General features: G+C 32.8%; 3 protein-coding genes across 8 annotated transcripts; all 3 read right to left on the reverse strand.

Annotated features, from left to right (window-relative positions):
* Positions 1-379: 379 nt before the first annotated feature.
* On the reverse strand, positions 380-5,604 carry LOC108487231 (thioredoxin H9-like). Of its 4 annotated transcripts, none has more exons than XM_053020002.1 (5): positions 5,492-5,604; positions 4,577-4,682; positions 1,948-2,070; positions 1,479-1,601; positions 380-718 (listed from the first exon to the last, which is right to left on the reverse strand). In XM_053020002.1, the coding sequence occupies exons 1-5, from the start codon at positions 5,539-5,541 to the stop codon at positions 566-568; spliced, it is 555 nt and encodes a 184-aa protein (XP_052875962.1). In that variant the 5' UTR covers positions 5,542-5,604; the 3' UTR covers positions 380-565. The 4 variants fall into 4 exon arrangements, with proteins under 4 accessions (XP_052875962.1, XP_052875963.1, XP_017647015.1 ...); XM_053020003.1 differs by having other exon boundaries at positions 4,577-4,642; positions 5,492-5,564; XM_017791526.2 differs by lacking the exon at positions 5,492-5,604 and adding an exon at positions 5,231-5,485 and having other exon boundaries at positions 4,577-4,642.
* Positions 5,605-6,425: 821 nt separating this feature from the next.
* On the reverse strand, positions 6,426-8,623 carry LOC108489758 (ubiquitin-conjugating enzyme E2-17 kDa). The gene is made up of 5 exons (XM_017794488.2): positions 8,405-8,623; positions 8,183-8,298; positions 7,431-7,558; positions 7,220-7,324; positions 6,426-6,733 (listed from the first exon to the last, which is right to left on the reverse strand). The coding sequence occupies exons 2-5, from the start codon at positions 8,250-8,252 to the stop codon at positions 6,590-6,592; spliced, it is 447 nt and encodes a 148-aa protein (XP_017649977.1). The 5' UTR covers positions 8,253-8,298; positions 8,405-8,623; the 3' UTR covers positions 6,426-6,589.
* Positions 8,624-12,516: 3,893 nt separating this feature from the next.
* Positions 12,517-16,592, reverse strand: LOC108487086 (probable inactive receptor kinase At3g08680). Of its 3 annotated transcripts, none has more exons than XM_017791316.2 (3): positions 16,025-16,592; positions 13,431-14,717; positions 12,517-13,341 (listed from the first exon to the last, which is right to left on the reverse strand). In XM_017791316.2, exons 2-3 carry the CDS (start codon positions 14,707-14,709, stop codon positions 12,734-12,736), a joined length of 1,887 nt encoding a protein of 628 aa, XP_017646805.1. In that variant the 5' UTR covers positions 14,710-14,717; positions 16,025-16,592; the 3' UTR covers positions 12,517-12,733. The 3 variants fall into 3 exon arrangements, with proteins under 3 accessions (XP_017646805.1, XP_017646806.1, XP_052875643.1); XM_017791317.2 differs by lacking the exon at positions 16,025-16,592 and adding an exon at positions 15,909-15,997; XM_053019683.1 differs by lacking the exon at positions 16,025-16,592 and adding an exon at positions 15,077-15,180.
* Positions 16,593-23,575: the final 6,983 nt, after the last annotated feature.

Genomic DNA, 23,575 nt, shown 5'->3' on the forward strand with positions numbered 1-23,575 from the left:
AAAGATAATTACAATAAAATGTTGAAATCTGAAAATCTGAAAAGTTAATTACAGCTACTTCAACCATCTGTCTACTCTACATCTATATGAAGCTATTTATTATCGTACCTCATAAAAATGTATATTTCCATACAGATTAATAGTTTCTTTTTTAAAAAGAAAAAACCATATACATCCACCTATAGTGGACTTATAAAGTACTTGTGTTCGAATCTTTAGTTGCCATCGATCCTGGATTTGATCGATAGACAATCCCTATCCCAGACTACTTGTCAAAAATATAAAAAGAACAATAGGAAGAGTAATAGCATATCACAAATAACATGGATGTGAAAAAGAAAAAAAAAAAAAAAACTTTGAAAAATAGAGTGAATGAAGCTGCACAAACTTAACAAGGTCATTGATAAACGAGGGTCGTTGATGCAACCAGGCATTGCAAATATTACACTTATATAACAAACAACAGTTTACAAATACACCACATTCAACCAAAGCTCACGACAACACAAACAGAGACAGAAAAGAAGATACTGCCAAGTCTTTGAAACTGGAAACCTCACAAATGTCATTTCCCATGATTCCCCACCGAATCTAAAACAGCAGTAAGCTTCTTCTGCAACTCTGGCTTGTTTGCTCCAACAAGCTTGTCTATTTGCTGCCCATCTTTAAGAAAGAAAAATGTAGGAGTGGCTTTAATATCCCATGAGGTGCTGAAATCCTGTATCACCAATCAATTTGGCTACTTTATAGTAATGATAGTAGTATAAATAATCAACTAAAATGTCACTTATTTTGTACATACATACATATATATAGATTTATCTCCCCTAGCTATATGTGGAGACTGACCCACTGCACACTATTATACAACCCTAAACTTTTTCTGCATGATTCGAGCCTGCGAGTTATCAAGATAAAGCTAGTAGCATGCTTGCCCGCTTGGGATCCTATATATTTGCTACTAAACCTGTCATTGGATGGATCAGGTTTGCTTTGGGCCGAATCAATCTAGTTCGTGCCAATTCAAGTTTTAAATTTTTCGGTGATCTTAGTTCAGGTCAGTTTTAGGATCAGATCAGATCATTAAGGGTTAGAATCATATCAGGTTTTGGTCACTTTAGGTTTAGGCCATTTCGGGTGAGTCGTTGGCTTTTTATGGTCAAATTGGGCTCATGTTTGATTGATCAGGTTGGCTTGATGGTCAGGTCCACATGAACAGGTCTATTTGCTACTGATAATTGAGTGAATGACTGCCACTCATGTATATCGAGCTAAATTTGGTTTTTATGCAATGGGGCGAAGCTGTTGATAAGACAATTCCCCTGACAGTACCAAAGAGTAAATTGTCAGGATACAGTCCATATAGCAGACCACTCTTTTAATCACTAGACACAAATGAAAAAGAATATAACGCATACAGAAACACATGACATGTATATATAAAGTTGGAGGTGGCAGATAGACGTTTCAATACTTACAGTTAGTTCATCAACATCTATCAACAAGAACATTAGAGAAGGGTGCTTCTCTGAGAGTTCACAATAAAATGGTGCAAGCATTCTACAAGGCCCACACCATGTCGCACTGAAGTTTGCAATAACCTGATAAATCATTGGGCTTTAGACATTAGATAAATCAAGGGATTCATAAAAACAATAAATTCTCAAGTAAACAAGCAAGGCTTATGAGTGAACTCAGGGCATGTAGTCTTTCCAGGAAAAGGCAAATTAAAGGAGAAAGGGATCCATAAAGCAGCTACGGCCATCGTAGATATAGCTATTCACATATAGAATTTTCATGTGTGAGAACATATTAAAACGGATAGGGTTTTACTCCCAAGGGTATAGAAATTAAACGAATAGAGGTTTGAGAAATGATGGGAAATCCTCTAGCATCGTTACTACTGCCCTGTTACCTTGCCTGAGTAGAAAGTAATAAGAAGCTTACAATCTTGCCATCTCTCTTCGCTTCAGACAACTTCTGATCCCAATCCTCCTTAGAGGTAACCCGGTGCACATTTCCACCAACAAACTCAACAGCCTGTTCTGAATCAGATCCGTCAGATTTATCCTACAGGTAACACAGGTATCAAACAACTTTAACCAGGTAGAACTGATAACCCACGCAGGATTGCAGTAAGTGTTGAGACAAAAAAAAGTCGGTAAAGACTAAACCATCATCTTTCTTAGTTAAAAGAACACATCATTAACAAAACCATTGAATGGCTTTCTCGGACCGAATCCCATTCCCGAAGGCAAGACAGTAGAATCTTGAGGTAGGCATTAGACTTATCAGTAGTACGGTAAAATGTCTGTTTTCTTTTTTATAAATAAATGTTAAACAGAACTTTTACAATAAATAAATGATAGTTAGTCAACAAAGAGGTCTAGAAAACCAGTTCACCTGAGAAACTATATAGCTAACACATGTATATATATTTAAAAAAACAATTATGGTCTATTATTAGTGTGAACAGTTTGCAACAAACACTACCAAAAAAGGAACAAAATCCTGTAGCTATATAAGAACATATAAACGGTAGGATCTGCATATTCTTCAGCTCAGTGTTCTTGCATTTTTAGCTTTTTTATTAAAAGCTGCCGAACAATTGTCATCATGACTTTTGTTGATATAGGTCTAGGTTGTGGAGGAGAAGGGTAGTTCACACAGTGATGCTAAGAGCTGCGTATGGTGGTTAAGAAGCTAGGAAAGGTGCTTTTGGGTTTTTGACGGTATTTTGGCAAAGTTTGGGCATGTAAGTGTCTTTCACAATTCCTAGAAGGCTGGAATGGGATGGCCTTATTTGCCATCGATCCTCATCAATTTCATCATCTTCACAAAGAAATTTTTATATCCTCCCGCATCCTTTCTCCATTCCCAACATTGTCAAACCCATCAGCACTAAAGATGATTCACTCATTAGATTTTTCTTTGCTTATCAACTCAACACCTATGTTTCATTGTAATTATTATGAATGACCCTTTATCACCATCATTCAGCCTATTCCCACAATCACCAGAACCAACTCTATTCCCAAAATTGTCAAACCCATGAGATCTAAATATGCTTCCCTCATCAGATTTTTCTATGCTTATAAACTCAACACCCATGTTTCTTTTACCATCATCATTTAAGCCCATTTCCACTATCACCAAAACCGACTTCCCTTGCCATTGCTGACAAACTCATTCCTTTCATATTCACCATTTCCCCTTCTTGCTTCTCTTCACTTCCACCATCCCTTCTCAAACATATGAAGTTGGACAATTCCTTCTTTGTCAACATAGCTTTCATTCTCAGCTGTTTGAACTTGGCCACTTGCTGCTTGTGCCAACAATAAGGTCAATAGAATTTACCCATATAATCAAATTCAAGTTTCCAAGTTATGCACACCTCATGGAAAGCAATTGGGCAGCCATTTTTGCTGCAGACCAAAACCTAGCCACTGCTGCTATTGCATTTAATACAATACTCTCCTTTTAACCAATCACCAACAATGCAGTCTCCAGCATGGTTTCCTCTTGCACATCTATCCACCATGTTGACAGAATCAAGAATTAAAACATTATCACCATCACCATCATCCTACTCACCAACACCATCACCCACCTTGTCATCAACATCCACATGGACATCACTTTCTTTACTGTTGCTAACACACTTGCTCCTTTTAGGTTTACTATTTCATCTTCCTCTTCCTGCGCCCTTTCTCCATTCCCAACACTGTCAAACCTCTAAGCTCTGAAAATGCGAAGGATGCAAGTGGAGGAAGATGAAATAGTAAACCTGGAAGGAGCAAGTGTATCAGCAATGATAAAAAAAAAAAGTGAGTTTTGATGATTGTAGAAATGGGCTGAATGATGATGATGAGACTACTGATCGATGAAATACAACAGGGTGTTGAGTTTATAAGCAAAGAAAAATCTGATGAGGGAAGCATCACTAGAGATGATGGGCTTGACAATGTTGGGAATGGAGAAAGGGTACAGGAGGACCGACAGCAAATACGACCATCTAGTTCAAGTCTTGTAGGAAGTGTGGAAGACATTTAACTACCCAAAATCTGCCAAAAAAAACACCTCTCCTAGCTTTTGAACCAGCATATCAGGCTGTAAGCACCACAATGTAAACCACACTTCTCCACAACCCAGACCTGTATCAACAAATGTCATGCTGACAACCGTTCAGCAGCTTTAAATAAATGCAAGAACTCTGAGAAGTTTAAATTGGATGAAAAATGTTTCAGAACAAATTTGCATGTCCAATAATGGACGTAAAATATCAGCAAACTTTAATTTTGAAAAGTTGAGAACATTTTTTGGTATTTAATTAAAGATTCATTGCATCTTGGCCAACATAATTCTCTCATCAGATATATTATTAAGTCATTAAAAACTCAAAAGACCAAAGGATTATACCCTGTTCTTGCGGCAGTACAGTTACTAAACCTATCAAAATGTTATTCACTAATAGATAAATAAATGCAGAAAACCCGAGAACCAGAACGATAATTGTTAGGCGAGAAAACCAAAATTGCATTCTATAAAATAAATAAAATGTGCTAAGAGCACTTACCTTAGAGAAGCAATGTCCCATATTTGAAAAATGCCAAAACGCCAACTGCAGCAATGTATCAGTACCCTTGAAAGTTGGGAAGACATCAAAGTCCAGACATTGCAGACTAAGTCCATGGTAAAGAATCAATTTTAACTATCAATTTATACACAATAATCAATCTTAAACAAGTTAAAAGTAAATCCTCACTACTTCCACACAGGCAATAAACTTCAAAAGGCATAATAGCTGTATTATTTCCTAATAAACAATACTTGGATAAAACCCTAAGGGTATATATTTACATTTCTGAACAAGTTACATCCATCCTGTTTTTCAAACCCAAAATTATGATATACAAAACCAAATCATGCAATTTGCTTTCTCAAATCCTTGCAAATAAAGCAAAAGAAAACCTCCAAAAATGAAATTCTCATTCGATTGAACAAATAGTCAAAATGCAACAAGAATTCCAACAACATTTAGACATAGCTTTTTCACTTGAATTATCAGAATTTTAACAAATACCAAGAAAGGAAACAGAAAAGTAAAAGAGTAATCTGAAAGTACTCTACAAATGGAATCAAAGACAAACGCAAGCTAGGAATGCAAGCTAAGAAGATTAATAGAACACCCGTCAATTACCAACTTAGAACAAAGCGACGGCTAATTTACCTGTAAAGATTAAGGCTTGATTTTCCGATTAGATTAGTGACAATAAAAAGAATCCAATACTAGATGCGAAAGTTAAAGTAACCTTGCGGTTTAAGGAATCTAATGATGTAGAAATTAAATAAAGAATGAGTAAGCAGAAAATTTTGGGTAAGAAAAGCTTCTGAAAAATCAATGAAGGAAACAGAGTAGTAGATTAGAAGCCCAAAGAGTCAAACACAAACAGGAATAGAGTCAAGCAGGCTCAAGCTTCGAAGGACTGACCTGTTCTCTGACTGTTTGGATCCTTGCCTTTTGTATCTCAATTTACTCATATACCCCCATGTTTTTCGCTGTTGCCAACAGGTTGGTTGATCCAATATTTTGGATTTTTCTAATTTCTATTTTATATTTTATTTTTAGAATAACTAAAATTTTTAGATCAAAATATTCCACTAATTTCTAACATATTCATTTTTCCGACTAATCCTTTATTACAATTATGGCACGATTTAGTTATTTTTATTTATATATTTAGTAGTTTTTAAATCAAAATTTACCTATTAAATACATTCATACAAGCAAATTTGGAAGGAAAAAAGTAATGGGTCAATAATTGAAAAAAGTAAATTATTTTAGTACTTAAATGCAATTTCAAACTTTCGTAAGTAAAATAATTAATGTTGTGGAACAAGAAATTTTCTGTGCTGAAATCAAGTTGTTCCATTCAAGTATGTATAATTTAAAATTAATTAAAGAAATTCTTGAGCTTGAAGCTAAATCAACAACCCTATTATGAGGTTGTGGTTAAAGAATTACGATTCGTTTTACCTAAAGTTTGGCAACTGTTTTCAGTTGCCCTAAGCGTTGGGTTGTCCATTTATGGATATAATTATTTGATATATAAACATGATGGTTTCTTACCTCAACTTTTGCATTTAAAGACCTAATCAGTCCCTGCACTTTTCAAAAAATTTAAAATTCAATCTTACACTTTTATTTTTAAAATTTTGACCCTGTTAAATGTTTTTTATTAAACATATGGTGTGAAATTTTGAAATAAAAAAAAATTTACCTAACAACCATGTAACTAAAAAAGTAAAATTGTAATGAAATGAACTTGAATTTAATAAAAAATTTTAACAATTTTAATATAGGGACTAAATTCCAAATGTTGGAAGAGCACAAGGACTGATGGCATATTTTTAACTGTTAAAAATTTTATCGTCAAACCATAATCCTCCATTTATAAGCATGAAAGTTTTAGGAAATGCCTTTCATATAAGATGTCCACATAATTCAAATCCAAATCAAAATATATGAAGGTTTTAACACATATATGGCATCGTACCAAAGCCAATACGTATTACACACTAACCACCATCATCCCATGGCATACTTCTGGGTCCAGCCACGTGCTGTCGCTTCGTACTTTGCCCGATCAGTCTTATACATGTGTGCAATCTCCGGAACAAGTGGGTCATCAGGGTTTGGATCAGTCAACAACGAGCAGATCGAGAGCAGAACCTGGTTTTGCATTGGAGTTAAACTTTTTTTTTTTTTTTACCATGTTATCTTATTCTAAGACAAGCTCTAATGATATTTAAGACCAAAAATTACTTAAATTTCCAAGCAGCAGCAGAAGCCAATGCAAAGAAGGATAGTAACAATGACAATATAATGCCAATGATATTTGATCAAGGTTGGTCTTTCTCTTCTGATATTAATTATTCAATTCCCAGAAAGAAATTCTCTTCTGATATTAATTATTCAATTCCCAGAAAGAAAATTAAACTCGGGGAGTAACGGCAGTGATTGTTCGTATGTTGGAAACGCGTACAAACTCGTAAAATGCAAGTCTAACTTATAACCAATAGAAAGTAATTTTACCCAAGGATATTGAAATCAATTAAAAGTGACACCAGAGAAACTTTTGTGCAGCCATAGTCAGCCAAAAACCGAGATTCTGCATGTGTATGAAATACCATAAGGTTAGCAGGAGTAAGGTCAAACCTTGGAAATGGTTAGGGCTGGACTCCACTGTTCTTTTAGGATATCAAGACAAATGCTCCCATTGCTATTGATGTTTGGATGGAAAACCTTGGTCCTAAATGCAACCTAAACATGATGGCAGCATTATCCATGAAAAGAGTACGTACCACTCAAACAACATTCTACGCACACAGAAAAGGGATAATAAAACGATCCAGGTGAAGCAAACTACCTTAGGGGGCTTGAAAGGATAATCTGGAGGAAAATGAATACTAACTAAAAATACACCTCCCGCATAAGGGCTATCGGAAGGGCCCATGAGTGTTGCTTGCCAATGAAACATGTCTTCAGCTACAGGACCTATCACAAAAAAAAGTGCAAGCATCCCGAGGTTAGTGACATAATAGAGCATCACATGACAAAAGTTAGGTCTAAAGAATGGGACTTGAAAATTTTGTAGACTAAAAACTTAAGGACTTCGGACCCATGCTACTTTGTTGAGGATCACTAGCCCAAGCCGTACCCTGGCTCCCTCAAGGAATTCTATATAGTAGAGGTCTTGAGTTCGAGCCTTGCCATTAGCTTGCTTTTCGGCAACCATGGCACCATGTGCTCGCTCTTCAGCAACTATGGCTCCTGCCTATTCAGGCATCCCGATAGGCGCACCCCCTTTGTGAACCCATCAGCGCTCTCGACAGAGAGACAAAACCTCGACATGTTGAGGGTCCGACCCTCAGCATCCATGGTTAAGGAATTTCAGCGATAAGCACTGGGGATGGACAAAAGTAAGCTTGCTTGAGCAAAGGTTATACGTATACAGCCAAATACATATAATCCTAAATGGAATTCAATAAATTCATGGGTATATAAATGACACGTATTGTACATGAAACCAGAGAAAAGAAAAATAGACAAAGTGGTATAAATGAAGTTATTATCAGGAGGGGCATAAAATTTATGTCTGTCCAGAAAAAGAAAAGGGACCTGCACTGCAAGAAGTGGGTGGATCCTTTTGCAAATCCTTGAGTTCCTTCAAAATCCGCTTCGATGCCATGACGCTTTGAACAGACCACAAGAATCCTAAGAGAACAGGAAGGAACCTGAAGGCAAAATCAGAAAAAACCATCACATAAAGAACAATATATAGCAACCACGGTGAAAGTAAAGCTTGAAGAAGAAAGTTGTGAAAAAAAAAGGAAAATATACCTAGAGCAGAAGAGAGAAATTGGGGATTAGATATGAGACGGGAAAGTTTGAAACTTTGAAGCAGATTCTCCTTTTTATCTCTCTCTCTCTCTTCCTCCTTCCTTCCTTGGCCCTCAACGAGCGCGTCGTTTCCACCGGCAACCCCTTGATTTTGCACTCAAAACAGAGGGAGAGAAATAACAGTTTTTTATATAAGCAAGAGGAATCTTATCACACGCAAACTTAATATTTAAAATACAAGTATTAGATAAATAATCAGTATAATTAAAAATTAATTAATAATGAATATGTATAATATTAAAATAGAAAAAACTTAAATTGTGAGTAAATAAATTTAGATAGTAAATACTTCATATTAAAAAATACTAAATGAATTATAATTATACATGATATTATTATTAGTTAGTATTGAGTTGATTTTTGACACCAACTCAATTAATAATATTACGAATATATATAATTGATTAAAGTAATAAATTATTATAATACAATTGAAATGTAAATATCATAATATAATAAAACTTTACTTCAGTTATAAAATTAATGCTTTATTGACATGAATAATATAGGTTTAAATCCCACCATATACAATTTTTTATTATTAAAGTATCTTGAATAATATAATTAATTTTAATAATAAAATGATATTTTCGTAATTTCACTAATTAATTTAGTGTTCGATTGACTTGTAACACCAACTCAAATAAGAACTTAAATAATATTATAGATATACAATTGATAGAGGTAATAAGTGTATAGAATAAAATTAATATCTATTTCGAATCAAAATAAAGCTTTAGTTGAGTGGTAAAATACAGTTTTATTAATGCAATTAGCATTGGTTAAATAAAAAGACTAAAGTATTTTTAAATAATATATTTTATTTTAAATACTAAAGGACATCAAATTAATTTTCTTAATTGAGAAGGCGCTGAATTGACTTGTAACACCAAATTAAGGATTTAAATTATGCTAAAAAACCCAAATATTTAAATAATAGTATAGATATATAATTTATGATGTTAATAAAGTGTGCATAACAAAATTAAAATATATAAAAGTATTAAAATAAAGCTTTGATTGAATAATAAATTTAAGATTTTATTAATGGAATTGACATGAGTTCAAATATTATCATATGCTTATTATTATTTGTTAGGATTTCGACTCGGTTAAGCAACGAACAAGAAAATTGCAGAATAAATTAAAAAATTGAACTCACAAATCTAACGTGAAAAAACCCCTCCAAAGAGGATAAAAAACCACGAGTAAAGATAATTTTACTATAATGGCAAAAGAACGAAGAGTACAAAAGATGGATATAAAAATTAAACCCCAAAAACCCGAAAACAAAGAACCCACAAATGTGTTTTAAGTTTTAATCTCTAATGGGTATATTTTCTAAGGTTATAAAATAGTCTATTTATAGGCTAAATTTATAGATCAAATAATAATAAAATAATCTAAACTAATCAGTGTTTGATTGAAATAAGTAAACAAAGTTTAACTGAAAGATTATTTTTCAAATTTGACTGAAAATAGGAGTCATATTTAACATTATTTTTAAAATAAAAGATTAAAATACCCTTAAATAATATAACTTATGTTAAATATGAAAAGATATCAATGTAATTTCATTAATCGAATTAATATTTGATTAATTTGTGACATTAATTTTTTATTAAATTTTAAATAAAATAAATAAATTACCCTTTCTTTAATTAAATTCAACTTTGAGTTAGACATGTACTCCACTTCCAAGTAATGAGTTAATCTCACTTTCAAACTCAATAGCCTTTTCCGGCAATGATTGAGCGATTTAAAATTATTTATTAATTAACTAATTATTGCCTATTTTATATTTATATAATAATGACTGAGTTAATCTTCTATTTAGATGGAGCATAGAGATAATTAAAAATAATATTTATATAATAAAAACAATTTTAGTTTCTTCTTATTTGTATTTTAGCATTTTAGACATGAAAGTATATTTACGTATTAATTTAATCATAATAGGCATATAACAAATATAAATAAAAACTAGTTTTTATACAATAGAATTTTATTTAAAATAATTTTATATATTGCATATTTTATATATGTTAAAAGATATATTATAATTTAAAAAATTGAAGCCTATTAAAGAAAAAAAATATAAACAATTTTAAGAAAAATATAATGTATTTAAACAATTTTATTTTAAGTAGATATTATCAAATTTATTTTAATTTTGATCTCCAGAGTAATACGTTGGATAATTTTCTAAGTGTGGAAGTTAAAAGTATAAATTGAAGAATTTTCACATAACAAATTAATAAAAATATTTTATTTTTAAAAATATCAATTAAAAATAAAACTTATATCATGCTTATAGTCAAAATACTTAGGTGTCAATCATAGAAAGTGTCACTTTCCGCAATATAAAATACTTCACATAAGAAAACATTTATAAATGTGTCTATACCTTGTATATAGTATATTAGTCTACATACCTTTTATATTATATGAATTGATTGTATTTATTAATTAAAATATATTAAAATATTTTATATTAAATAATTTTATTTTTATAAATTGTACGTATAATACGATAAAAATGCAATTTAAAAAAAATCAATCAACCAATATTACAACATGGCTGGGCATTAAAGATATCAATTAGAAAAGAAAAGAACAGAATTTTAACATGTAAATCATTTACTAGATTAAATGATAAATATAAAATTTTTAATTATATTATTGTTAACAAATTTAATTAATTTAAACAAAATTGATATATAATAAATGGGACCCATATTGCAATTAAAGTCAGTTTGTTAATATGTTACATAAATTTATTAATTTATTTAATGATTGAAATCATACAATTTAGATAAAAAATAACAAACACTTATCATAGATAGTGAAGGACAATTTCTATCAACATAACAAATATTTTAGCCTCAACATCAATAAAACATCATGACACGTTGACAATTGGCTTGTCACAACTCAAGCATGACATATCTCGAGTAATTGCAAATACTTAATACGATAAGAAAATCAGCCTCAAATGGTCTAAAGCTTCAAGCAAAAATCGACAAAAGAGTCGAGTATTTACCAAACTAGAGAGGGCAGCAACAAAACCATCTCTAAAATCACTTGTAAAACTACGGTTACATGCATAAGTAAGACTAAAAAATTTGCTACAAGAGCAAACAAAAATTTCTAAAACTGAAAACTTATTAAATAATAGAAAAATAAATAAAAAACATATAAAACTTAAGACAACATGGGTCCAAATCGACTCATGAAATCATTATTATTCTAAAATACTCTCAAAATAGAAATAGATTAAAAAACTGCCGAAGAGTCACCCACTTTTCAAGAAAAAACTACTAGTGACCGATGGAGTTTTAGCGAATAATAGGTGCTGTTATTTGTCCATCACAACTTGTGAAGACAACAAAGATACTAGAGGTGATCATGGGTTGGGCTACCTTAAGATGAAAATATAGGCTCGAAATATGGGTTTGGGCAAAAAAATGAGGCCTGTTTAGAAAACAAGCCGAGCCTCGAGTAAAACTTTTTTGGCCCGGGCCAGGCTAAAATAATTTTTTTATTTTTAATCATATTTACTTTTTTATTTTCAATTTTAATATAACCACTTTTTATTATATTTTTAATTTGTGTATTATTTGAATTATTTTAGTCTATTTTTTATTTGTTTCTTGTTTTAATATTTGTTTTTAAGTTTTTAAATGTATTTGATTTATTATATTTTTAATTTTTTATTTAATGAATTAAGCTAAAAAAATAAAATGGGCCGGGCGGAGCCGAGCTTAACAATTTTATTTTGGGCTAAGCCTGAACTTAAAAAATAGGCCTAAAATTTTGTCCAGGCCTGTCCCACAATTACCTCTAAAAAATACCCATAAAATATATAAAGTGAATAAGATGGAGAAAGAAAAAAAAAGGTTGGTGGGAGGGCGAAAAAGGTAGGAGATAACCAATGTGGAGGATGGCATGAAATTACCTTAATTGTGTATATATATATTAGATAACTTGAGTGATAGAGCAACAGCAACCAATATATATATATATATATATATATATGCTAGTGGCGGTAGTTTATTAATAATTTCAATCAAAGATATTTATATGTATATGTACTTAATAATAAGTTGGGAGAAAGGAAACCAAAAAAATAAAAAATAAAAAATAAAAGCAATTGAATAATAGGTATAGAGGTCAATACTCAAAACACATCTTGTCAATCATTCTCTACTAATCCTAAAATAATCACATCACACGTATAATGGACGGAGGCCTTGCAAATCACAATAGCTAAGCAACTTCTTGATCTGACGAAGATCGGTTCTCAGAGTCAGATGGTCGGATTTCTTCAATCGTCCTGGTTACTTCCTCCATGCTAGGCCTCACGTCCGGTAACCTTGCCACACATGCCATTGCTATCTGAAGCATCTGCACCAGCTCTTCTTCAATGTCGTTGTATTTCATCAGCTCTATATCGAACACTTCGGCAGTCCATTCCTCTCTCACAACTGATTGAACCCACCTCGGGAGGTCCACCACATCCTCATGCCCTGATGGTTGGACTTGTGCTGCTTTGCCTGTCAGCATCTCTAGGAGAAGCACACCGAAACTATAGACATCACTCTTTTGTGTAAACTTTCGAGTTTCTATCGCCTCGGGAGCTCGGTATCCTACCGTTCTAGAAGAAACGGTTGGGGAACTCATTAGAGAAGTCAATCCGAAATCAGAAATGCAGCCATGTAAGTCTTGAGTGAGGAGGACGTTGGAGGACTTGATGTTGCCATGGACGAATTTTCCACCTCCAGAAGCATGGAGATGGGTGATGCCTTTTGCTGCTCCCAAGCATATTTTTAACCTTGTATCCCAGTCTGGTAAGGGACGACCACTTTCCCTGCTTCCTGCAATGAAGTTTCAAACATATCTAAATTTGACTTTGTTCATCAAATAAACATGATTGTAATGTTATGTATGGTTTAGATAAATGTACCATGCAATAATGAGGAGAAGCTGCCAGCTGGTATGTAGTCATAGACAAGCAGCTTCTCGTCCTTGGAATAGTAATAAGCACGGAGAGGTACAAGGTTTGGGTGGTGACCAAGCCTTCCCACATTTTCCATTTGTAGTTCAAATTCTCTTTTTACTGCAACTACTTCTTTCAATCTCTTTACAACCATTGTTGTTCCTTCTTCCAAGATGGCCTTATAGGTTGTACCATAGCTTCCTTTTCCAAGCACTTCAGCAGAAGCTCTCAACAAATCCTCTAGATCGAAATTATATGAGCAACCTTCAAAGAAAACCAGTTTGTTCTTCTCTGCCTCTTGCACCCCACTACCAAAATCTTCCTTCGGTTTTTCGGTCCTTCCACCATTAGCTTTTGATGTAAAGCTGCCTTGAAAGTTCTTTCTGGTTAAGCACCGCAGCACTAGGAACAGAAACAAGAATAAAACTAGTGCTGAACCCCCAACTGATATGGCAATTATAGCACCTGTACTTAGTTTCTTATGAGAGTTCCCTGGTTTTGCTGATGGAGGTAAATGAGTAGGGGAAGGAGAAGGTGAAGAAGGGTTGATTGTAAGACACTGGTTCAATGGAGGCCCACATATATGATTTCCTACAAAAGAAGAAGCAGGGAAATTGTGGAGGGAAGATGGTATGGATCCATTTAAATTGTTGTAGCTCAAATTCAAAAGCTTAAGCCTTGGAAGGTTGAAATTGGGGATCTGTCCTGTAAGGGAGTTATTTTGAAGCTCTAAACCAGTGAGGTTGGTCAAGTTTTGAACTGTGGCCGGAATGGTGCCTGTCAAGGAGTTGAAGGAGAGATCAAGGAAATTCAAACGGGGAGGGAGAGATGGAGGAATGTGACCTGAAAAGTTGTTGTGCTGAAGGTATACGTAACGGAGAGAAGGAAGAGAGAGTAAATCCGTTGGAAGGTTACCGCTAAGACTATTCAACCGGAGGCTGAGGATCATGAGAGCATCCAACTTTCCAAGTGTATTGGCTGGAATTGGACCATGTAGTCCAACACCAGGAAGATGGAGAGCCATCACACGGGATTGATCCTTGGTGCAGTTGATGCCAACCCACGAAGTGCATACCGGAGTAGCAGAGCTCCAGTTAAGTTTCCGACCATGAGGAACCCTGGCAGAAAATCGCAGGAGGGCTTGCTTATCTGAGTCTAAGTCGGCAACGTTTACTGAAAGGAAACACAGAAACAGGAAGGCAAATGTAGCAAAATAGGAAGGCAGCTTCATCTCATCAGTCTTCATTCCTTCCCCTGGCAAACCAATGTGAAATTTAGAACATGTACTTTTGTTAATAATGGCAGAAATGAAAGTTGTGTTATGTAACACATGCAGTATTGGTGTGACACAAAGAAGTAAATACATGATCATGACATGTAAATCCAATGCCTAACAAAATTTTCATCATGCATTTAGTTAAAACATCAATTTAGCCTAAAGCTTTCTCTTGCTCTTTCGCTTTCCTTTTTGCTTTTCTTCTCTTTTCTTAACAGTAACAATGGCTTTTTTTTTTCCATGACAGACAAAAGATTTAAATTTTCAGAGAGAAATATAATTATGGGAAGGTCTAAACTTGAAATCTGGGAATTAGCAAGATTAAAAGAATGATCACCTTTTTCCATACAGAAAACAATCATATTGAGGCATCAATGAGTCACTAAAAAAGAAGATGAGCAAAGAGAGTAATATATCTTAGGGAGATTAAAAAAGAAAAAAAATTGTAAGCATAACGTTATGTTAAGTGAAGTCGTCACCAAAAAGGGTTCAAAAGCATAATCCTTTTTTCAGTAAAGCGAAAGCAATGAATTGTAAAGCTAGCAAGCAAGGAAGCGATACAAAATTGTAAAACCATGGCATTTTCAAATTTTAAAATGTATATATATCCATCATAGTGAAAACCAGTCAATACTTACATCACAGGGAAAAGAAATAATAAGAACAATTGAACAAATATATGTTTACCAAAATAAATTAAAATAAAATAATAAAAGACAACATTGGTTAGTCAAAGTCCTCTTTTTCAGCTCAAAATATAGGCAAAAAAGTACCCAATGTCAAAGCTATTTACTTTGAATTAATCAGAGGTTATTGAGTGAAGCTTTTTAAGTGGGTGAAGAGGAGAGGACGGTTGTTTATCATAAGCGGTTTTGCTGCCTTTTTATGACCTTTAACTACAATTAGTGTTTCAATGAAATGCTAATTCTATTCCTTGATTCCAAGGAGTGGTAGCATTGTAGACAAAGGACTCGAATTTTTTTAATAAAAAAATTATAATCATTGGAACCTCTAAAATCATCATTTATTGTTCATTCTTTTCAAAAGGAAAACACAGAAAACTTGAAGTTGAAGAACATAGTGCCGAAACAACGTAGAATGGAACATATTGGAAACTCTAAAGAAAAAACAGAGCAAAGCTAAAGAATGGTAGATAAAAGAAGACCCACTTCCAGAAGTTGGTGAATTCAAGGAACAAAAGCCATGGAATTGCAGCAAATACAAATGCTATAAGAATATAATGAATGGGAAAGAGAATAAGAAGAGAGAGGTGAAAGAAACAAACCTTTAGCAATGGGGGAAAGGGTAGGAGGCTGAGAGAAGAAGGGATGAGGGCGGAGGGGGTTGAGAAGAGAAGAAGAAGAAGGTAAAATGGCAAATCTTGGATTCCTTTTAACGGCATTTCGTCACCAATACGCTTAACTAAAGAAGAAAAGAAACCAAAGCTATGTAAGTAAAAGTAGTTAAGTTGTCATGTTTTATGATATGGGATATAATAGAGGAGCCGACAGGTGAGGCTTGTCCGTTAAGCTAACGTGGTTCTTAAATCTCCGAATTGCAGATCTCGAAGATTCATATCTACGTCCCGTTGCTGCCTGCAGTCGTCTTGATCTTGGATTCCCAAGCAGGCACCCACACTCAGTGGACTAACAAAAACAAAAGGCAAAGCAAGATGAATATGAGCTGAAGTGACGCAGAATCTTATTCAGGGAAGCACAATAAATGATGGTTGTTCTCAAAGTTTAATTAATTATTATTATCACGAAATCAAAAGGATTAGTGTCCATTTAATTCATAATAAGAAAAACTGACTGAGAATATGATACCCTATCTCGTTCATTAGTATTAATTGAAGCACAAGAAGTGATGAGCTGGTGTCAATGCTTTATATAGATTGTAAAATATACATCAAAAATAAATAAAAATTTATATTATTTCTTGTAATTATTAATTGAAGGGTAATATAATTTGAAATAATATTTGATGCAAGATTAATACATAAGTCTCACGTACTATTAATAAATAATAACAAAATAAATATGAAAGATTTATAAATAAATATTAATAATTTTATTTAAATATAATTAAATATTAATCATAACTATTATATATAAATATTAATAACTTTTAGCATTAAGATCTTGAGTTTAAGGGTCTAAGGTTTTGAGTCATCGAGTTTTAAGGTTTTATCATTTATATATAATTAATTATTATTTAATTATATTCAAATAAAGTTATTAATATTTATTTATAAGCCTTTACTATTTTTATTTTATTTTATTTAATGATGAGGTGTCATGTTATTAGCATTAAAGATTCTCTCATATAATTTTTTACTTTTGAACTTGGCAGCTAGGTTTAGTTTGGTAGCTGTACTTTTTTATTTGATAATTGTACTTTTTTTTATCCACTTTGATATCTAAACTTAGCAATTAGATTCATGTTGGTTCATTGACTTGAAAAGAATATAGAAGTTTAATGATGTAACATTCTAAAATTGTGCCATATCTTTACATGAAAATTTTTAAAAATTATATAAATTTTCAGGCAATGATATTGTACAATCTTCCAGTCTCACATACAGTATTCTAATAATCGAACCAATGGTTGCAATAATCAGATCACTAGTTCCCAATTCAATCGTTTGATCGATTCAACTTATAGACCATCAATAATTAAATAAATAATTAAAATTTAGAAAAATAAAAATAAAAAAATTTATTAAACCAATTCAACTATTTGTTTTTGTCCTTTTTTTCATTTTTACTAATTTTGAGTAGTTTTCGATTCAGCATTCAAGCCCTTTGTTTGGGCCAATATATCGGTCGATTCTCTATCTTATTGGTCTGACCAATCAATCCAATCATGTTTCAAGAACACTGATCACATCATCAAGTTTTGACGGAATCCAAATTCAGGAATCAAAATGAATTTAGTTGCCAAATTTAATACCAATGAACAATATAAAGTACAATTACCAAAGTGAATCTAATTGCCAAATTTAAAAGCGAAAAGTTGTATTATCCCTTTTAAGAGAATAAAGGTTTTGGTTGCTTATTATCATATTTTAAAGTTGATGACTTCACCACAGGGGCTAGATGATATGGCAAGGATATCTCCTACTCAAGGGCAAAACTAAGAGGGGGTTGGCAAGGGCCTCAGCCCTCCTAAAATGGGAAATTTTTCATTTAAGTAAGCCCTTTAAAATTTTTAAACTTTTAAATTAATAAAAGTAAATTTGCACTTTGGCCTCCCTTAAAAATATAAAAATTTGATTTAATCCTTTAAAAATTATAAAGATATAGGCTATTAAAATGGTGAAATTACATTTTTGCTATCGCAAAAATTACAATTTATATAACATCCCTCGTCCGTCTCCTTCATCGGATTAGAGTTACAGGATGCTACGATAAATAAACAATCAATAATATGCAATTTTAATCCAAAAATTCAATTTAATCATTCATTAATAGATAAACATTCAATAATCATACTATTCATATAAACTGATACTTAAATCAAGGTTTTAAAACTCTAAAATCAATTTGGAAATAAGTAGGGACTAATTTGAAACAAAGCAGAAAAGTAAGGTAAAAACATAAAACAAAAGTCACACGACCGTGCATGTTATGAGACATGTTCGTGTTGTTCAACCTTGTGTGAGGACTAAAATCGTGTGGAATGAGACATACAGTCGTGTCATCTAACCATGCAACTAACTGTGGTTGTGTGTGCAAAATGAAAACAAAAATTACACAGATCACATAGTCGTGCCAAGAATCTGTGTATGGAACACGGTCGTGTGTCAAGCGGTGTAAACTGAAATGTACCTTTAATAGCAAGTCAAACATTTCATACTTACTTAAGCTACAAGCATGCCATGTACCCATCATTCAACTTGTTCAAATTACAACAAAAACATATCAAACATGTCATTTGCCTAGTTTTAACCAATATGCCGTAGGGCATCATCACAAACAACAATCCCAACTAACATCCAAAGTTATTTCCTAATCAATTCAAGCTTGCCTAACAATGTTATACAAAGTGTCAAATACACCAATTTATGCACATCCAACAAACCGTATATCAAAGTATATAAGTAGACATGTATTCAACAATAGTTATACCAATTCACCTAATCAACAAAAATATCCCAAATCAACAATTAAAGTACCGTGTCATATCTATTAATCATTAAACAATTAACCAAAGACCAACTATATATATATGGCATTCAATAATCCATCAATCATGCAATTTAACTTTTAAAACCATTTCCACCATTTTAGCATCACATACCACATTAACCATAATCAACCACATCATTATATTAACAAGTTCACATGGCTAGAAAGTTTCAATCATACTCTAAAAACATCAAACACTTATGTACATAACTTCACTCCTATCACATGCCATATGTCCCAAAATAAACATTTTCAAAATCTACCGAAAGATAGTTGGATAGTATGATTTTTAATTTGATCCGATTGCTCGATTTTGCAAAACGATATCTACAAGAAAACAAGAAAAAACAACACAAGTAAGCTTTAAGAAGCTTAGTAAGTTCACAAGTTAAAACGATATAACTTACCAAATTCATTGCTTAATAATTAACAAACTATTTAACTAATATTAACCCTGTCAACCACAAGCATTCAACAAGTGAAAATCATATACACAAGTCATTTGATCATCTCATTTGAATGATATCAATATTATCAAGTCACAATATAGAATCGGAAATCATGAAAATATATACAAGTCATTAACAAGGCATCATAACCAAATGTCAATTACATATCATCACCATGTCATTTAACCATTGAAAATTTTCCCGATGAATGATATAAACAGATACGAATACTCAGTTATCCACCCAAGACACGCCAAAATGCTCAACCAAGCCAATCCAACCAAGAATATACCTGGACACTAAGTGCCTATCCCTAGTCTAATATCCCTCTAAAAACATGCCTAGGCACCAATTCCCAAGCCCGACTTTACATCCACCCCCAAAAACATGTTAAAATCACTGTAAATATAACTCGACAATTCGTAACAAATACTAGACTCTGGTATATTCAGTGTATAATAACAAGTCAAGAATCATAATCTCATCACAAGTCAATCTAGTTATAGCATCCCACCTAGTGAAGTGTACTGCTCGAGTATTTTTAATTGAACTAAGGCTTATAGTGTAACCCCCGAGTAAGGAAAGTGTTAGAAACTTATTAAGTATTTAAGGTCTGCAAATATGCCTTTGGGCGAATCCCTGATTAAAGCGAGCTCTGAGGTTTGGTGGACTCTTCGATAGAGTATATGCTTGATAACTCTTGAAATGAGTTATATTTTATGCCTTTAGACTTGGTTAATTGCTTGTACTTAGGTGAGTTTAATTGCATTTTAGGATTTTTCATTAGTGTTTTTAGGAAATTACATTGAGGGGCTTGGACTATACTTATGTAACACCATATACCCGGCCTGGTCGCTAAGCCTGAATACGGGATGTCACACCACCGTCTCATGTCACATACATTAAGTAGAAAGCTCATTGTAAATAAAACGTCCATCATTTTATTGTTCATATAGGTTTTAAGTCAATCATTCAAGATAGTTACCATTGCTACATGCTAAATTTACAATAATTTGTCTTATAAACAATTTTAAACATGCATAAGATCCATTTAGCAAAATTCCCAAAACATGTCCGTAGGTATCGATACTGACACTAGGGTATCGATATTTTCTCTAAGTGGTATCAATACCACCTAGAAAAATGATACCAAACTTGCATTCTATTTTTTGATTAAAAACCTAAAGTCTAAAAAATTATCAGTACCTGTCATGAAATATCGATCTTTTAACCCCAAGTATCGATACTTGAGCAAATATATCGATACCAAATCTGTATTTTGACTCATTGCACATTTTAAAACGCAGAGGTATTGATTTTAAAACTCGATTATCAATACCATTACTCCATACCTCAAAAATACAGCATACATAAGCAATTAATCCTTTCCAATTTAGTTCCTAAACATCATGCATCAATTACTTCAACACATAATCATTCAACGACTTAATTAACAGTTCAATATTGTAAAATAGTGTTTGAGCAAGTAACATCAATCCATCCACATGTTCATGAACCCAAGCATAACAATAACATGTAATCATTATAAATCGAACTAAAAACCAACAAAATGTTTAGGAGTTAACATGGTTATAACAAGTCTACCACATTGCCTCATTTCCCAAAATGTAAATAAATATAGGACACCTACGAAATAATAAATAGACTTGCTTGGATCACTTTTCGGAAACCACACCACTCACACCGGCTCCCTACTAATCTGCAAGGGTTTAAAAAGAGTGAGTGAGCTTAACAAGCTCAATGAATGCTTAGAATAACCACAGTGCAAACAATTCATCAAAGGTTAAATAAACAACCATATAACATAACCTCAATAGTTCCAACTCTAGTGTTATATTATACCTACTCAAGCATTATTACTAGTTCTTTTACGTAGTAAACACAATCACTTTTAAGCATATAATTACATAATGTTCAAGCGTATATAGCAATACTCATATAATCGCATAACATTCAGTGTAGATCGCAATACTCAAAAACATGTTTATAGGTAAATTGCATAATGTTCACATGTCATATAAACACATATCACAGTACACATATATTCATAGTTTAAGATAATTTGGCACTTGAGCTATGAAACATAAAAGTGAGCTCTGTAACAGCCTGATTTTGGGGCTAGTCAGATAATGATTTCGAAACCACTAAACCGAGAAAATTATTTTAAATATTATTTTATGTATTGTAGCATTGTAACACTCTAACCCGTATCCATTGCCGAACTAGGGTTAAAGGCATTACTGGACAAAATCAGAACATTAACATTCATTTCATAAGTATCGAAGCATTAAATATCAATCATCAATATAGAGACCCTTATATAGGTCATCAAGACTTTAAACATGTATTAGAAATGGGTCAAGACTAAATCGAACACATACAAAATTTCTCTAAAATTTAAACATTTTTCCAACAAGTACAGGTTACACGCTCATGTAAACAAGCTATGTGCCTCACACGGGTTTAGACACGCCCGTGTGTCTAGACCGTGTCAAATCAGGGCATACATACTGACTTGTTCACACGCCACAAGACACGCTCGTGTGCTTTGGCCGTGGTCGAATTTGACTTTGGTTGGCCGTGCTCGAGCCTGACTTACAATTGTAGGGTACCCTAGGGGACACACGGCCGTGCAACATAACTGTGTGTCACACATAGCTGAGACACACGCCCATGTCTCTGCCCGTGTAGACAAAAATAGGCCATTTGAATAACCAATTTGCCACCCTAAATGGGTCAAACCTACAAGCACCAAACCAAACATATTTGTACAATAATTTCAGCCAATTTCAACAAATTTTATATATCCAAAATCAAACCATAATCACAACCATACCAAACCATATCACATGGCTAAATATAAACATTACAAAACCTATCCAAAGTACTTCTAGCCTATACATGCCATACTTTACTAGATACATTCTCAAAAGGTACTAAAATGAGATTCGATAGTGTAGTGATGATCCTCGAAGATCCCGAGCTCATAATAGCTTCGATATCTATAAGAACAATGCAAACATACACAGAGTAAGCTTTCAAAAGCTTAGTAAGCTCGTACAAAAAATCATCAACAGTTTATAAAATGTAAAACATCAACACCGGGGTACTTATTAATTCTCAATTCATCTATCAATTCTATACCAACACCATTCATATATTTATACCAATTCAATGAACTTCATATGCATAACATCATCTATCACATAGGTATCATACATACCTCAACCTTCCCATATTTATTCATTTTCATTCTCAACTCTTGTTTAGATATTTTAAGACTTTCCGGAGATTATTCATGCTTTAACATCCGCACACTTAGTGCTTTAAGGGTTAGCCGAATCTAGAAATATTTTGCACACTTAGTGCCATTTCAATTAACTGAAGCTATCTTGGTATCGCACACTTAGTGCCTCAGATAGCCGAAGCTATTTTGAATCGCACACTTAGTGCCAAATACCATTGATTTATCATCATATTCAACCATAATCAATTATATATACAATCTATGTATAATCCAAACATCAAAAATATAATTGTAACATCATGTTTTAAGTACGAACTTACCTTGTACTCGAAATTGTCGACTCAGACTGTTTACTCTATAATCTTTGACTTCCCTCGGTCTAAGTCTGAATTCTTCTTTTCTTGATCTACATGTATTCAAATTAATCCTTTTATTCACTAAATTATTCAAACCAATCCATATACACACAATTAGGGCATTTTGCAAACTAACCATCATATTTTCACATTTCGACACTTTAGTCCCTAAATCACAAAATCACAAAATATACATAATTTGGTTGTACACAAGCTTAGCCGAATTCTCCTAGTACTCATACTAGTCCACACATTTGATTTATTTCACATTTTAGTTCCTCAATTTATCATTTTCACAATTTAGTCAATTTTACTCAATCATAAAAAATCCAAAGACAAAACATGTAAACTCAATATCAGACTTTCATTTATCAACAACTAACTATACAAAGCTCATAATTTCATCAATGGCACATTTCAAAATCATCATCAAAATTAGAAATTGAGGCATGGGTTTGATCATATACGAAGCAACGATTACAAAAACGTAGAAATTATCAAAAACCGATCAAAACACATACCTTAATCAATGAAAATCAAGGCCGAACCCTGGCTTATATTTCTTTTCTTTTT

This window comes from Gossypium arboreum, chromosome 10 (assembly GCF_025698485.1).
Source record: "Gossypium arboreum isolate Shixiya-1 chromosome 10, ASM2569848v2, whole genome shotgun sequence".
Classification (NCBI taxonomy): domain Eukaryota; kingdom Viridiplantae; phylum Streptophyta; class Magnoliopsida; order Malvales; family Malvaceae; genus Gossypium; species Gossypium arboreum.